Source organism: Ammospiza nelsoni, chromosome Z (assembly GCF_027579445.1).
Source record: "Ammospiza nelsoni isolate bAmmNel1 chromosome Z, bAmmNel1.pri, whole genome shotgun sequence".
NCBI classification, from domain to species: domain Eukaryota; kingdom Metazoa; phylum Chordata; class Aves; order Passeriformes; family Passerellidae; genus Ammospiza; species Ammospiza nelsoni.
This window is the reverse complement of record NC_080669.1, coordinates 35,181,602-35,197,465: the sequence shown is the minus strand read 5'-3', so window position 1 is coordinate 35,197,465 and position 15,864 is coordinate 35,181,602. Positions and strand designations below refer to the sequence as shown.

Genomic DNA, 15,864 nt, shown 5'->3' with positions numbered 1-15,864 from the left:
ATTTCCAGGAGCAAGTTTACATCTGATGCTGTTGCTAAGATGGTTAGCTCTACTATTCTGATAGTCTAGATTTTTTAAATTAATGCCTATATTTTTTGAAGCAGCTTATTGAAATGTTAATGCATATTTTGGCTTGCTCCTTTCTCCCACTATTCTATTTTTTTGTCATTTTAAGTTGAGCAGAGACTTTCCTGCTGATTTTTTTAAAATTCACTCTTCTTTCTTAGTGATAGATAGCTTGTCTTTTCAGGAAAGAAAGCAGTTCTTAAGTAGAACTGATCTTCTCTGAGACGTCTTCCATGTCCCATCTTTCCCTGTGGAAAGTACTATATATATCAGAAACCTTAATCACTATTTCTAGAAAAATGCATTGTTTGTCAAAGATTGCAATAGAGTTTATTGGACAGTGATTAGTGTGCAGTGGTTTGCTAAGGACAGTCCTTTGAATTATGTGTAGTGCAAGGCAGTTGATCAACAATTATCCTTATAGAAAGAAGACATTGCTGAAGACTGTTCATAAGACCAGTGCTAAATATAAAATAAAGATCCCACTGTGGAAGCAAAACTGTTGTATAAATATAACATCTGGTGAAGCACTTAACAAGTGTGTGGTAAAAGGCTTGAAAATTACATCATTATGTGACACAATCTCTGGTTAAAGTCTACTGCAAAAATTTTTTCAGTTCCTTATAGTTGATTCTGTAATGTCTTGTTTAGCCAGTCTTTTTTACTTACTTGGTTTGGATTTTAAACTTCCATTTACTATTGACTGATTCTTCTTGAATTTCTTCTGGGCTCAGTTAATTCCATGTTGAGACTTACATGCTGAGTTTTATTATAGTTTACAGCACAATTTAAATTTCCTTTGTCTGTGGGATACATGTTGATGTAAATTACACCTTCAATCTTACCGTTTAACTATATTTTTTTCCCTTGTCTTCCTGCTTCCTGTGGTGTGAGAAACAATGGGAAAGGGAACTTAGTGGCATGGTAAGTTGGTGAACTAGTCTTTCACCACTGAAGAATTAATTCTAGGATTCAGATGCAGTTAAATATGGACATCTCATTTTTTAAACTATGTTAGAAAAAAATGGTTTTAAAATTTTGGATGCTGCATGTCAAGAATTTGAAATATGGGAAAGATGTCTATCTAAAAAGACTTTGACTGTTGATAGCTGAGAGTTACTATTAGTCATAGCTTGTTCTTGTGGCAGGATGCATTTAAGAGACTTCATTTGTTACCATTAAAACTTTTGTCTTCTCTGTCTCCTGGTTGTCTCCATTTAGCAAGCAAACTATTGAAGAGAGATTGCCTTTGATATTTTTAAATCCACAATGGTTATTATTTCAGCTGTGAATATGAATAGCAGAAGGTGCTCTCTGATTTAGCTGCCTAATGCTTCATACTGTGTGTTTTATACTCGTATGTATATATGTACTTTTACATATGAAACACTTCTAGAAGGACTGCTAGTAGCTGATGTCCTGTGTACTCAAGTTACCCTGGGGTGGTATTTGTGCTGATGTCCCATTTTGTTGTCATTCATTATCACTGTAAAATTGATGTGAAATTTATACTTTTTTTTGGAAAAGGTCTGCTAATAGAAGAACATTTTAATCTTTTTTATTTTACCAGCTTGGCATTTTCAATGTTGTAGTTATTTTATACTCTGGATTTTATGTACTTTTTCCATTTTAAATGTACTTCATGTTGTGAATATGAAGTCCTACTTTTTCCACTTTAGTTCCTTACTCCTCACTTTCTTCACTATAGTCAAAATTATTTCTTGACTTCCTTTCAATGACTTCGTTTCAATTTACTGTATTCAGGTAAGTGATAACTTTCAGGGTTTTTAACTAGGGTTTCTGATCCTAATTGATACACTTTTTGATAGACTTCATTAGATGAATTTTGGGCTAATGTGAATGGCATTTAAAGCCTGGTTTGTATTTTGACTTTGAAATTTCTGATTTTTCTAGTGCATTCCTTTTTGGCCTGAAAATGATGCCAACAAACTGCTTGTTAGAGTTGAAAATTCTGATCTCCCTCCAAAGAAGATAAATTTTGATCAGCAAGAAAACTGTCTTTTACTGCATTTGGACAATAAGGTAATATATTGCCTTCCATGTTAACATGTTAAGTAAAATAGCATAAATCACTTTTTAATTTTCATTCTCAAATTGTTTTCCCATGCTATCAATTATTGCAAAACTTTACCTGAAGAAAATATTACGTTTATGCAAATGCATTCTCATGCTCTCTCTTTTGTGTGTGTACAAACAGATGTACGTAGGTATTCTGTTTTAAGCGCTTTTCTGGGGAGCAGTTCTACAGGAGCTAAAATAGAGATTGTTTTGCAAATATTCTTTGTGAGAAGTATTAATATTAGTTCTAAAGTAACACTGAATAACTTTGACTTCACTAAATTTACTTGTATATTGCAGATAGTCTCATCTAGGAGTAGTTTTTAAGTAGGTGAGTGGTTTTTGTATTATAATGTTCTTGAGGCCATGAATGTGTAAGCTTGTAATAAAGAAGGTAACTCTACTACAAATCTAACTTTTTACGGTACAGAACTCTCCTGCATAGTATTAATTACAAATTGTAATACCTGCTACCTAGTATTTAGATCAAGGAAATATTTTGAAGGTATGGTAAAACAGCTAGTGTTACTACATGATAGTTTTATCTTATGATGAGAAGTTCTTCAAAATATTTAAATTACATTTGCTTTGCATTTACATTGGCTTTGGAAATCCATTCCACTGTTATTTACTTTAAAATTTTTACAACTGATAGCTTGGAGGAATTGCAGTGGATGTTAATCTGAGTGAACATTCTACGGTGATTACCTTCTCTAATTACTATGCTGGTGCAGCTCCATTTCTGTTGATAAACCATACCAAAGAGGAAATTATTGAGTATGGACAAAGGTATGTATGAAGAAGTTTAGTGTGGATGTTTGCATGAGACATATGAACTGTAGTTTTGTGTATTGTAAGCATGCATTCTCTAAAGAAGCCCGTTTTGAGGAAATAGCTGCCAAATTTTGTCAGAGCACCCAAAAATCTCTTGCTTGGTAAATTGAAGGCAATGAATTGTTAGCAATGTTAAATACTGCTAGGCAGTTTTACAAGTGAGCTGTTTTGTGGTGTCTTTTTATATGAATTTTGTGGCCTTGTGACATCTACATTCCTGGTGGGGGGCAAAGGATGTGCTTTTCTGGAGCTGTGCAGGTCCTGACTGTGCAGAATAAGTAGTGAAGAAAATTTAGCTGAAAGAATGGGTTCAAATTATGTGAGATAGGAGATGACAGGTAGTTACATCAATTTTGCCAAGGCAGAACAAAACTAAGGTAATGTTAATGAATATTAGTCTTCTGCAGTGAGTGAATATTTACTTCTGCACCTGTACACAGTTACACTCTTCTCTACCATTAATGTTTCTGTAATGCTTTGCCACTGTATGCAGATACTGAGCAATGCTGAGAAGTGTATACCTGCATCATTCTTGAATTATTTATTTCTAAAAGCCAAACAGCCAATTGTTTTCTCCCTTCAGTCAGTCAGAGCAGTGTTGTTTAAAGATTTTTACTTGGAAGGCAGAAGAGTTGTTAGTCAAATCCTGTTTGCTTCCTGTTTGCCTGAAGAATGATTGTTTGGCTTGTTTTTTCTTTGTAAAGATTAGTAATTTTTATCTTTTTAGATAAACTGTGGGAATCCTTATTGTCAATTTAATTAGAACAGAATTCAATGTTTCATATGTGGAAGGGCATACATTTAGTCCCAACTGCCTGACCACTTTAGGTCTGATAAAAAGTTAAAGCATGTTATTAAGGGTGTTGTCCAAGTCAAGGGCTTGGGGCAACTCATGCCTCTCATGAAAACCTGTTCTTCCAGTGTTTTGAGAGAAAATCTTCCTAATGTTCAATCTAAACCTCCCCCGGCACAGCTTGGATGTGAGGGAATGGTTCAAATAACTGGATCCTAGCAAGCGGAGATGAGCATCTCTCCACTTCCTCTCCTGGGGTAGAATCCTTTCACAGAGCTGTAGAAGACAATTCTGCAAGTTTTTAAGTATATGTGAGAGGGAATGGAGTTTAAAGCACATTTCTGAAAATCACAAAGGGGGAAGAAAATGAGTATATAAAATCTACTGTATATACTTCATTTTTAAAGTATATATATGTATATTAAAGTACAAATCCTCATTCTTATTGCTGTTTTGAGAATGTTTTTGTGTGTGTTTATTCATGCATAATGTTAATTTTGTTCTGTTCTCATTACTTGAAAATATTATTAGTGTTCTTGTTGAAATGCTAGAATGCAAAGGTCACTAATACAAAATATTCATTGACATTTGAATTTAAAATTACTTTGTTCTAGCTCCCTCAGTGAATTGGAAGACTGCCTTCAGCCAAATAAGGCAGTGTTGTATACTTGGGCAGACCCAACAGGATCTAAGAAATTAAAATGGAGATGTGGAAATAGAACCGAGGAAATTGCTGCAAAAGAGGTATATTCTTTTTATCAAAATCTTCTTTTAATGATGTCTAATCTTATATGTCAATTATCAGTGTATGCATGAAACTTGTATTTTATGAGCATGATCAGCAGTCTCATACATGAGTTCCAAATGCAGAAGTAACAACACTTTGTTTGCTGGAGCTTGCTCAAGTAAGCAGTCTTCAGTTGAAAAGTGTCAGTGTGTGTGTGTGGTGAGAGGTTGTCAAAAAACTTTGTAATTACTTTTTTCCTGTACCTTAAAAAAAAGTGTTCCTTTGTTGTGTTGCTAAGACTGTGGCTTTGTTTTGCTTTTTTTTTTGTGAAGTAGAATGATAATAGCATTGTAAAAACTTTTCCTCTCATTTGTAGGACAAAATGGAAGTACTCAATGTGGATTCTAGAAAAGTGGTCTACTTAATGTCGTTTTATGAAGGTTTGCAACGTATTGTCCTGTTCACTGAAGATGAGAATGTATTTAAATTGACATATGAAAGTGTAAAAGCAGAACTAGCAGAACAAGAAATTGTTCTGTCTTTGCAAGATGTTGGAATTTCATTGGTTAATAATTATACAAAACAAGAGGTGTCCTACATTGGAATTACAAGGTAACTTACTTTGTGTACAACAGTATAAAATGTTTAACTTAAGGTATTTTCACTCTATGTATTTCATTTTTGCTTGTGCTGAAAGAGCAAATATAAGTCTGGGTTAACAGTGTTCAAACCTAATGACTACATTTTCCTGCTGCCAAGAGAAATGTTTTCGCTGTGTTTTGTTCTAATGCATATGCTAACTGTATTTAGATGTATGTGGTTTTGGAACATGTATTTGTAATTCTGTGTAGCAGACTTCCCAGTACACTGGACAGAAAATATTTCCTGTCCAGGTAGTTTGAGAAGTGATAATAGAGTTTTAAGGAGCAAGGTCTGCAAATAGTTTGTGTCAGTGGGTTTTGTTATCTTCACTACACAAGCAGCTGAATTCTGCATTGGAAATTTTGATGCAAAAGCTTGTAGGTCCCTTTAGTTTTGGTTGATTAATTATGGTGGTCCACGGCTCTACTGCTTGAGTTTCCTACTATAATTATACATTTCAGATGGAAGCAGAAAGAAATTATGTAATGCTTGGAAATGTGTGCTATCATATATTTGAGCAGGGGCTCTTTCTAATCATTAAGGGACACTTGAATATAATTGCTATAAGCCACACACTTCTTTTTATTCAGTTATGAGGTTGACAGAGTGAGAGTTGTTTTTCCTTGATTAATTCTTTGCACTTTACTGAAAAACAAACAAGCGTGAACTTCTCATGCACATAGGCTTCACATAATCTTATCCATCATTTGCTAAGAAAATTCCAGTCCTTGCCCTCACCTGAGAAGCTGTGCTCTGATACTTAGGCAGTGGAAACACTTCGTTAAAAGTGGCAGCTGATTGCTGAGATTCACAATAGTGTTGAGATTTCACTAAATTTGTTTTTCTTTGAAAGCAGTCATCCATAGTAATTTGTCTAGTGCTTATAGTTAGTTTTGTTTTCTTGTCAAACCCAGATGAGATTTCAGATTTCTTGAAAATGGATGGCAGTACTGTTGAAATTGGCTTCATTTTTTTAGGAGCAAGAAAAAACCCCCAAAACCCAAAAACAAAACCAAAAAAGGTGGAAAGAAAAAAAAAGGAGGAAACTTTCAACAATCAAGATAGTACTCTTTTTTTAGTTGTTGTTTTGAACTTAGCTCACCTTTGTTTTTTCTGCCATTGATGTGTCTCAATATAGACACTGATATAGATAAAAGAGGTTAGGTGGCTGTGTCTGGAAAGTTACATATTTTTATAGTCTAGAGAGTAAATTGCGGAAAGAAGTATCTTCTACCTGCCTGATAGTGTTGGTTTGTTCCCTATTTTATGCTTTAAGTTTGACTGTAAGGTGAAGTCAAGCACAGAGCTTTTCACAGAAGCAGTGGGAAAAACATCTAATGCCCTTTAAGGTTGTTTAATTATTTGCATTAATAAAACTGAGAGACAGAAGAAAGGATAGCATTTTTAAAAAAACAAACAAAAAACAAACCCAAAACTCCCACCATGAAATCAGTAGAAGAAACATGTAAAACAAAACCACCTCTTGATTTTAGATGGAAAGACTAAATAAAGAAGCTGTCAAAAATAAGGCAGAGTGCAGGAGGCATTTTATCTTGACTTGAACTTTTCAATTTGTAGTAAATTTAAAATGCCAAAGTAAATGCAGGACTATAAGCAGAAAACTACATTGAGATTGTAGGACAATGGATGGCAGTACTGCTTCTTTGGTGGAGCTTCCTTAGTGTCACTACATACCCATCTTCATCAAAGTGGGGAGTTAAACAGACTTGTTAACTTTTTTTTTCCCCATCATAGTGGAGAGACTGGCTTCTTTTTAGTTCCAAGAAGGCAGTGCATGATTTGGGTCACTTCTGTTTGCTGCAGTAGTGCTTTATGTTGCGCTTTCTCATTCCTTAGTTACAACATATTAAAAGTCACACTGAATTAGGTGTGTTCTTTGTGTTCTTGAAAACTTGTTTTCAATAAGCTAATCCTTCTCTTTTGCTTCTTTGTTTTGTTTTCAAAGTTCTGATGTGGTGTGGGAGACAAAACCCAAGAAGAAGTCGAGATGGAGACCAATGAGTGTTAAGCAAATTGATAAATTAGAACAAGAATTCAGAGATTACAGTGAGCTAAGCCCTTCAGAAAATAAGATTATTGAGTTGGAATCGAATGTTTTGGTAATACTGATAGTTCTCTAATTCTGTTGCTTATATGTATGCACAAGAAAAAAGATAATATATCAATTTTGCTGTCTTTAATAAAACTTACAGTAAAATTTGAGATGATTGATTTACCTACTCCATTTGAAAACGCTTATTTATCTCTGTATTAAAAAGTGCAGGAAATATTTCACAAACTTGATATATTGCTACAGACTTTTTGTTGTTACTGCCTGACTTTGAAATTGAGGTGTACCATTTTTGGAGGTTGTAGTACCAAATATGTATAAAACTACAGTGAGGAAGGTTTGCATTTGGTTCATGTGTTATACCAGTAAATATATGCGTTTGGGGTTGATTTGTTTGTTTGCTTTAGCCTGAAATCCTGTATTTTTAAAATGGCTTGTTGTGGAACGATTTAGCTGTCATTCAACCACATAAAATTGAAAAAGAAATTTCAGAAATTATTCTGGAATGTAGAAGCACATTATGCTCCAAATGCTCAGTCCTTGCGTATGGATGAGTTCTAGGCACTCATTAGAAACATGCTGTAGGAAGATGAACACTGGATAGATAAATGATCCAATGTTTATGTCAGTCATAGTTCGTTACACTGTTCAGTTTTTCTTCTAGATAGCTATGTGGTAAATGATAGTAACCCCCAAATAATGCATTACTTTGTAGTTTTATTTCTATTTTTAATTTATGGCAAAATTTGTTTGCTTTAAATAGAGGGAAATTATGACATCTAACTTAAAAGGTTCAGAACTTCTGCTGCTAAGATTTACAATATTGTAAATTTTTAAGTATATGAAGTAGGATTTTAAAACACATGGCATACTAAATTTTCTTTAATAATAATACAATAGGTATGTTTAACTCCTAATGGAATGAACATGACAATTCAACAGCCAAATGAGATTCCTATCAGAAGAAATTATCTGCCAGCTTTAAAAGTGGAATACAGCTCCTCTGCACATCAGAAGTCTTTCAGAATTCAAATTTACAGGATACAAGTAAGTCATGTCAAAAAGTAGTTGTTACTTATTCTAAAGAGCAACTTTTATGGAAGCTTGGGTTCATTTCTAGAATTGTTTGGATTTCTCATGTTTTCAGTTTAATAGTAATCATTGGCTTTTACATCAGTGCTCCTCAATCTTTTAAAATACTACTTAAGTGCTTCTTGGAAAAAAAGGAAGACAAATATGACTCTTCAGAAAAAAAAATGGCATTCATCTTACTTGCTTTTTCTTGGAGCATTTCTGTATAACAAGCAAAAAGAGAGGTGAAATTTCTAGTCTTGTTATGCTCAATATTTTAAGAACAAATCCTTTGCAAAACTTTTGTGGACCATTTATTACTACCAATTTGAAGAAGCTTTTCTAAATTATTAGAATTTGATTATTATATTTTGAAAATAGATATATTTTAAGTACAGTAGTGTCTTTTTTCTGCATTTGGGTTGGTGGAAGGCCACAGGTATCTCTAGAGTTTGTCCTCGTCTTAAGATATTTCAGTATTGAAAAGCTAATGTGATGCACCTTGTCCTGTCCTTACCCCTACTAGATACAAAACCAGATTCCTGGAGCCATATTTCCCTTTGTGTTCTATCCTATTAAACCTCCAAAGTCCATCACCTTGGATTCAGGTTTGTTCTAGTTTAACATAATCCTTCCTTTTAAAACAAAAAATAACTTGCTTGTACTGAAGTTAATAATTTTATCAGATTTTTCACTTTTATCAGGTGAAGTCTGCATGAGCTTTCTGACTATAGATAATACAAATAATAAGGTAGAAGTAAGGAAGCAGTTACCTACAAAGAAGATACACAGAACACTGTTTCAACAGTTAAAAATTAACAGAAAAAAAGAAAATGTCTTTTATTTGTCATTATCATGTCTTTTAAGAGCATCTTTATGGCGCATTACTTAATTGATTGTGGAGAACATATGACATGAAAGTTACTTAATAAATTTAAAAGGAGGTTTTCAGTTCAGACCACCAGTAAAATTTAATGCTGACTAATATATGAGAAAACTTGTCTGTTCATAAGATAAGTTTTGGTAGTTTTGATGGTAGTGAATCTGTTGCACTGTTTCTGTGCCACTTAGATCAGGAGTTTTGGGGCAGTGAGGATTCACTTGTCATCCTTAGTCTTCCACTATTTCCCTACTGCTCTAGTATCATGCAGTGCTTCTATCTGAAGTAATCTTAGCTACCAAGAAAAGAAATGTGCCTAAGCTCAGACTTGTTAAGTGAGGCTTATAAGCTCTCCAGTTGGCGAATTATATTTCATACAGTTTTTGGGTAGATTTCTCCATTGCTTGGAGCATAGAGCATAGAGCTCAATGTTGCTATACTATGTGATGAACTGGAGTATTTCATTAATTTTTTTCACACTGAAGTCACTTGGTAAACCTAGTATCAGTAATATCAAAGTAATAAACAAAGTAATATCAAAAGGGATTCTGGATAGAGACAAAGAATACTGCTTGCAATTTTATTCAGAAGCTAGTGGGATGTCAGTTGCTCATTCTGAATATGATTGGTTTTAAGCTACACTGCATGAATCTGCAGAATTCATTTTTGTCTACATTTTTGTCTCAGCCATTGGAAAATCTTATTCCATGAATAAAGAAATTACATAAATCTAATATTATATCAATATTAATTTGCTTTTAAATGAAAATGGTGCATTTTCAGTTAAATAGCATTTTGATGTTCTATTCCGTCCTTGTGTTCCTATTACTTTCTGTTCCTGCTCTTTTCCCTGTCTCAATTGTTTACCAGTCATATCCATTATGTAATCCTGTTGTGCAGGATTGAAAAAACCCTGAATGTATATGACGTTTTCATAAAAAAACCTAGGAAGTTATGTATGTCATATAATAATCTGTACTGATCTCTTTTTATTTGACAACTTTATAGCACCTAAACCATTTACTGACGTCAGTATTGTCATGAGAACTGCAGGACACTCAGAAATAACACATATTAAGTAAGTATTTTGACATGTTCCATCTCTATTGCTATTGGATGTGTTATCAAGCTTTAAAATTAAAAATATTACAGAGGCAAACATAATGAAAAGTAATTTTAACACAAACTCAGTCTTGGAATCTCAGAGCATTTTAACAGAGGTGAAAGCTCAGTGTCCTTTATGACCCACATAACTGAAGAATAAATCAAGGATTTTTAGATGTCTTTTTAATGCGTATTTTTAGTCATCTTTATTTAGAAAGAAAATCTGTGTATAGTTGTGCTATATACAGTGTTAAATGCTGCTCTGTGTTTAAAATGGTTTTGGTTATTTGGAAATGTGTTTATATTACACCTAAGTGGGAAGCCTTCTTTTCACCAGCAATGATGAATCCCTCAAAAAACCCTCAAAACAAATAAAAAAAGAAAACCAACAACAAATACATGCACAAAAAAACAACACACCAAAACAAAAATCCACACCAAAATAACCCACCAAAACCAGTACCTGAAGTTGTGTAAGTGGTCTAACCTTACTAAACTTTAAGTGTTACATGTTTTTGTAGAACACTTTAATAATTATTTTTTGTTTCTTGTGCAGGTACTTTAAGGTTCTGATTCAAGAGATGGATCTCAGATTAGATCTTGGTTTCCTGTATGCAGTAGGTGAATTCTTTACACAGACTGATGTGCCAAGTGACCAAGAGGTAGAAACCTTTTGTTGTTTGAAGATAAATAGATTTTAAATCTGTAACAATTCAACTTGTATTAAAAAAAAAAATTAAAAATTATTTTTCTGTGTCCATATCAATGGTTGATATAATAATATGGAGCTATGAGGTTTTAATTTACTGTTACCTGAGTCAGATAGTAGACTCCTTCCTTCATACTCATCCTGTGTGCTATTGAAAGAAGGCTTTGAATGCTGTAGTACAGGGACTATGAGAGGAGTTTGTACATGAGAGTATAAGTAGTATAAGTCAATGTATTGTCATCAGTGAAAAATGACTAGTAGTTTTATATACTCCAAATTTTGAAGAAATATCTTTTTCAAATGCATTTACAGCTACAACTTTTCGAAAAGGATGTTGAATCTCTTCAAGAAGAGCTAATGAGTGTGTCATCAATGGATACATCACAAATCAGCTTGTATGAATACTTCCACATCTCTCCAATTAAGGTATTCCTTTTTCATGTTATAGACTGAGTTTGCTCTCTGAAAATTTTTTGTCTCGTCCAGGATAGTAGGCAGTGGAAATAAAGATCGAAACGTGCTGATTAAAAAAAAAAAGGGCCAAGAAAGTATTTTCATTGTAACCACTAACTTACTATTGCATTCTTATGGCTTACTTTATGAGTAATTTTTTTTCATTTTATTATTTATGAGTTCCTTGCAAAATGCTTATTTGTGTACACACAGGATATTATGGATTGGAAAATGATGTCATTTCTAAAAAACATGTATAGCAAGAGTAGGAGATTAGTGTGCAGCTAACATTATTACAACTGTGATAGGACCTTATAGGCTCTGTTACAGTTGTTAAGAGAGTCTCCCATCTATCCATGGGAAGTAGATCAAAGAATGATTTGAGTTGCACCTCTTCACAGTATCTTGTGAGATGTTAGAAATTACATTTGACAAGAAAAAATGCAGGGAGGAAATGGGATGGAATAAAAGGGCTTGGATTTTTACTAGAGCTTAAGTCTTTTGTGGTGATGGATTGAGTGACAACAATTCTGTAAGGTAAACTGTGTATCGCTGAAATGAGCTACAGTTAAGCTCTGTTGTAACATAATGAATGTTGCATGATACTGTCTTCGGAGAGTCAGAAACAGGAATAACTTCCTTTAATCTGATTTTGAAAATGACTGGATAGATTTCTACCATTTTGTGCCTGAAAGCCATTTGAGCAATTTTCCTGAATGTGGTTCTTTTCTGATTTCTTTGAAACAAATGCTTTAGTTATTTCAGGTGTGCACTGGTAGGATTTCTCCTGTATGCATATTCCAGTAATTATTTGGTACCTGCAAAACTTGTATTAGTAATTATTTGTTCTCAAGGTTTTATTTTACATTCTTGCTTGGACTCCATGCTGTGTTGTCATTTTCTGTCTGCTTTGATTTTGGGTATAACTTAAACAAATGAAATGTTTTAAAAATGAGTTAATAATCTAAATTATATTTGAAAGAATCCAGAGACCATCTCTGAAAACAGAAGTAAGCAGTTTCAAGTTCTTGTTTTCTGAAAGGTAGTTTAAATTCTTCACTTCAACTTTAAACGTGAGTGGGCTTTTTTTGGCCTACATTATGTATTTGTGTACTCTGTTACAAAGTCAGACTGGTTTCAGCCAGACTAGAAATGTGCTAACTAAATTTTTAAATAATCTAAAAGATTATAAAGATAGAAATATCATACAGCTAACAACTAACCATGCTATTTCCCAATCTCATTTTTATCCTTCAGTTACACCTGAGCTTTTCACTCAGTGCGGGTGGAGAAGATAGTAACAAAGAAGAAAGAAAGAATGAATTGATACCATTTCAGTCCTTGAATCTCCTGCTGAAGAGTATAGGGGCCACCCTTACAGATGTACAAGATATTGTCTTTAAGTAGGTTAAAAATATGAATGTAAAAATCACTCACAAATATTGTACCAATATTACATATGTTGAGCTTTATTTTGTTCTGTGCAGTAAGGACTTACTTTTTCTCTTGTCTCTTTTTTAGGTTGGCATTCTTTGAGCTCAGGTATGACTTCTGTACTACACAGCAGCTTCAATCATCAGTTATAAGGCATTATTCAAAACAGGTAAGAATAAGAGAATGTCAACATTCCAATAATTTTTTATTTTGAAACTGCTACTGTGCACTTTCATTCTATTAAACAAAATAAAATTTACTTTCATCCTTTTATATACAAAGGTTAAATAAATGCATACAAGCCAATTACTCATTAATAGGATTTTATTGCCTTGCCAGGGGGAATGGATAACAAAACAGCTTACTGGAATAGATAGGGGAGGCAAACACGATAGGGCTCTGATAAAACATGATTGGCATTAAAATGCAAATGCAATTTCTTAGACATTAGTACCATTCAAATCATAGTACCTTTTTTTGTGTACTGTTGAAAGTCCTGTCATCCAGTGGAGAGAATCCAACAAAAATACTTTTGCATAAAAGAATTAGTCCTCTCCATCCATCATTAATAATGAGGGCTAGTGCAATGCTTTTAAGTAATGTCGTTTCTTGGCTGACATAATATGGTTTACTCACTGATTTTCTCATCTTTTTATTGCAACTACTTCTATGTTTCTGGACAATTTTTATATTGAACTCATATATTGAGGTTTTTATATTGAACTCATGTTTCTTTCCCTGTTTTAATCTGAGATACTACACTGTTTGCCTTTCCTTAAGTATAATTTAGGAAATATTTTCTCTAATACCTATTTTCATTTTAGGCTATTAAACAGATGTATATTCTTATTCTTGGCCTTGATGTGTTGGGTAATCCATTTGGATTCATAAGAGGCTTGTCTGAAGGGGTAGAAGCTTTTTTCTATGAACCATATCAGGTAAAATTCTCTGCTGTCCTTTTACAAGTAGATAGATAGACATTGTATTGAAAATCTATATTAACACTTTTTTGGTTTTAAATTTAGATTTAGAATTGAAAATTTCAAGTGAAAATGCCTGGAAAACTCAAGTGAGAGTAAAAAGGACAGAGGTGTCAACTTAACTACCAAAAGGCTATTTCTTACAGTTCACACCTTAAAATAAATATTTTGCTTCTCCTTAAAATAAGGAAACTTCATGGAATTCATTATCATTCTAAAATGGTCTGTCTTTCACAGGGGCTTTTGTGGGTGCTTTCACACTCTCTCGCTCAGTGTCATCCAATTTTCCTCTTTGTTACATATAAATCCCAATAAAAATGTACGATTTAAAAATATATAAGGCATACTATTCAAAGCTCATTATGAGTGTGTCCTTTTTTCTCATAGGGAGCCATCCAGGGTCCTGAGGAATTTATAGAGGGAATGGCCCTAGGATTTAAAGCGCTGGTGGGGGGAGCTGTTGGTAAGTTTCAGTGCTGTGATGGTAGTTCCCCTAATAGTAAACAATAGAGATGAGTATTTGTAAATTGCATTAGTTTTAATTTGGTTTATATTCCAATAGGTGGATTAGCAGGAGCTGCCTCAAGAATCACAGGTGCTATGGCAAAAGGAGTAGCTGCAATAACTATGGATGAAGATTACCAGCAAAAAAGGAGAGAAGCCATGAACAAACAACCCACTGGTCTGAGAGAGGGTATCACTCGAGGTGGAAAAGGACTGGTTTCTGTAAGGAGGAAAACAAAAAATAATTAGTTTTATGCAGGCAGGAGTACCAGGCACTTGTTGTGTTGCCCAGAGAGTTGTTGGTTTTCAATTTTTTTGAGTTAGTTTTTTGTTAGTTTCTTAATTTTAATTTTAGTTTTGCAAGTGTATAGCTACAATTAAATGATAGTTTTATAGAAAAATGCAATAGGATAGAAAAGAAGGTAGAAACTGTGAAGCAGGTGCCTCTAATTCTCTTGGCTTGTAGTAAATTCTGGAACACTCCCAACACATGTACTTTTAGGCTATTCAGCAATGAAGTAGGAAGAAAAATGTTAAAAATGAAAAATATTATATGGAAGCATATTTGTAATGTCTGTTTTGTTTATCCTGGTAGGGTTTTGTCAGTGGCATAACAGGAATAGTTACAAAACCAATAAGAGGTAAGTCTGGTCTTGATGCATTAACTGTTCACACAACAGTGAATTCTTGATTTTTGATGAGCTGTTGTAAATCAGAGTTATAAAACTTTTTGTCAAGATTTTATATTTCTACTGACTTACAGTTTAAATGTTGTTTATGTGAACTTTGTGTGGAGACTATGTAGTTGTGTATCAAATAAGATTTGTAATGAAATGGTAATAAAACTTGTTAAGATTTTAAGAGAAACTCTGTGGTTTATAATGATTTACTCCTTTTAATGCTTTTAGGAGCTCAGGAAGAAGGAGCAGCCGGTTTTTTCAAAGGTGTTGGAAAAGGCTTAGTTGGAGCAGTAGCCAGGCCCACTGGTGGAATCATAGATATGGCAAGCAGCACATTTCAGGGTATTAAAAAGTAAGTAAAATAAGTGTACAGAATATCATATGGCATGAAAGAGACAATAGTCATACTAGTAGTACCTTGTGTCTTCATATCACTTCTATGTTATTTACATAATAAATAGGTGGCTCTTTACAAAATACACACTTGATATAATTAAAAACCACAGACACCAGTCTCAGCTATTTCTAGCATTACTGAAAAAAACTAGTTTAAATGTCTCAGCAATCAGACTTCCTTCAGCTGATGATTTTTCACTTTTACCCCAAAAAAGCAGGAAAAAAGGACTTCTTAGATATGTTCAAAGTTACTTTATATATTATTACTCCTTTATGAAATTAGTTCCAAGATCACTAGATGATGCCATGTCAGAACTATGTTAAGACTACATTTAAATATTGTGACAGTCTCACGTTAATAAATTAATTGATGAAGATTATTTGATACTGTTATGTGCAATAAAGGAGGAGACAGTTTTGAAGAGGCACTTGGTATCTTTA

The 15,864-nt window shown here is 33.5% G+C and overlaps 1 protein-coding gene across 3 annotated transcripts in view; it reads left to right on the top strand.

Annotated features, from left to right (window-relative positions):
• The window catches only part of VPS13A (vacuolar protein sorting 13 homolog A), a 107,459-nt gene that overhangs the window by 73,987 nt on the left and 17,608 nt on the right, over positions 1-15,864 (top strand). For 2 of the 3 annotated variants that reach the window (XM_059492794.1, XM_059492795.1), the window contains exons 51-67: positions 1,981-2,109; positions 2,801-2,934; positions 4,387-4,516; positions 4,876-5,111; positions 7,108-7,261; positions 8,113-8,259; positions 8,810-8,891; positions 10,172-10,241; positions 10,824-10,929; positions 11,289-11,402; positions 12,687-12,832; positions 12,951-13,032; positions 13,688-13,801; positions 14,231-14,306; positions 14,406-14,569; positions 14,943-14,988; positions 15,256-15,379. In XM_059492794.1, coding sequence (XP_059348777.1) covers positions 1,981-2,109; positions 2,801-2,934; positions 4,387-4,516; positions 4,876-5,111; positions 7,108-7,261; positions 8,113-8,259; positions 8,810-8,891; positions 10,172-10,241; positions 10,824-10,929; positions 11,289-11,402; positions 12,687-12,832; positions 12,951-13,032; positions 13,688-13,801; positions 14,231-14,306; positions 14,406-14,569; positions 14,943-14,988; positions 15,256-15,379 — 2,054 coding nt within the window. Of the gene's footprint in view, positions 1-951; positions 991-1,980; positions 2,110-2,800; positions 2,935-4,386; positions 4,517-4,875; positions 5,112-7,107; positions 7,262-8,112; positions 8,260-8,809; positions 8,892-10,171; positions 10,242-10,823; positions 10,930-11,288; positions 11,403-12,686; positions 12,833-12,950; positions 13,033-13,687; positions 13,802-14,230; positions 14,307-14,405; positions 14,570-14,942; positions 14,989-15,255; positions 15,380-15,864 lie in introns of all 3 variants that reach the window. The other variant, XM_059492793.1, reaches the window with a different exon arrangement.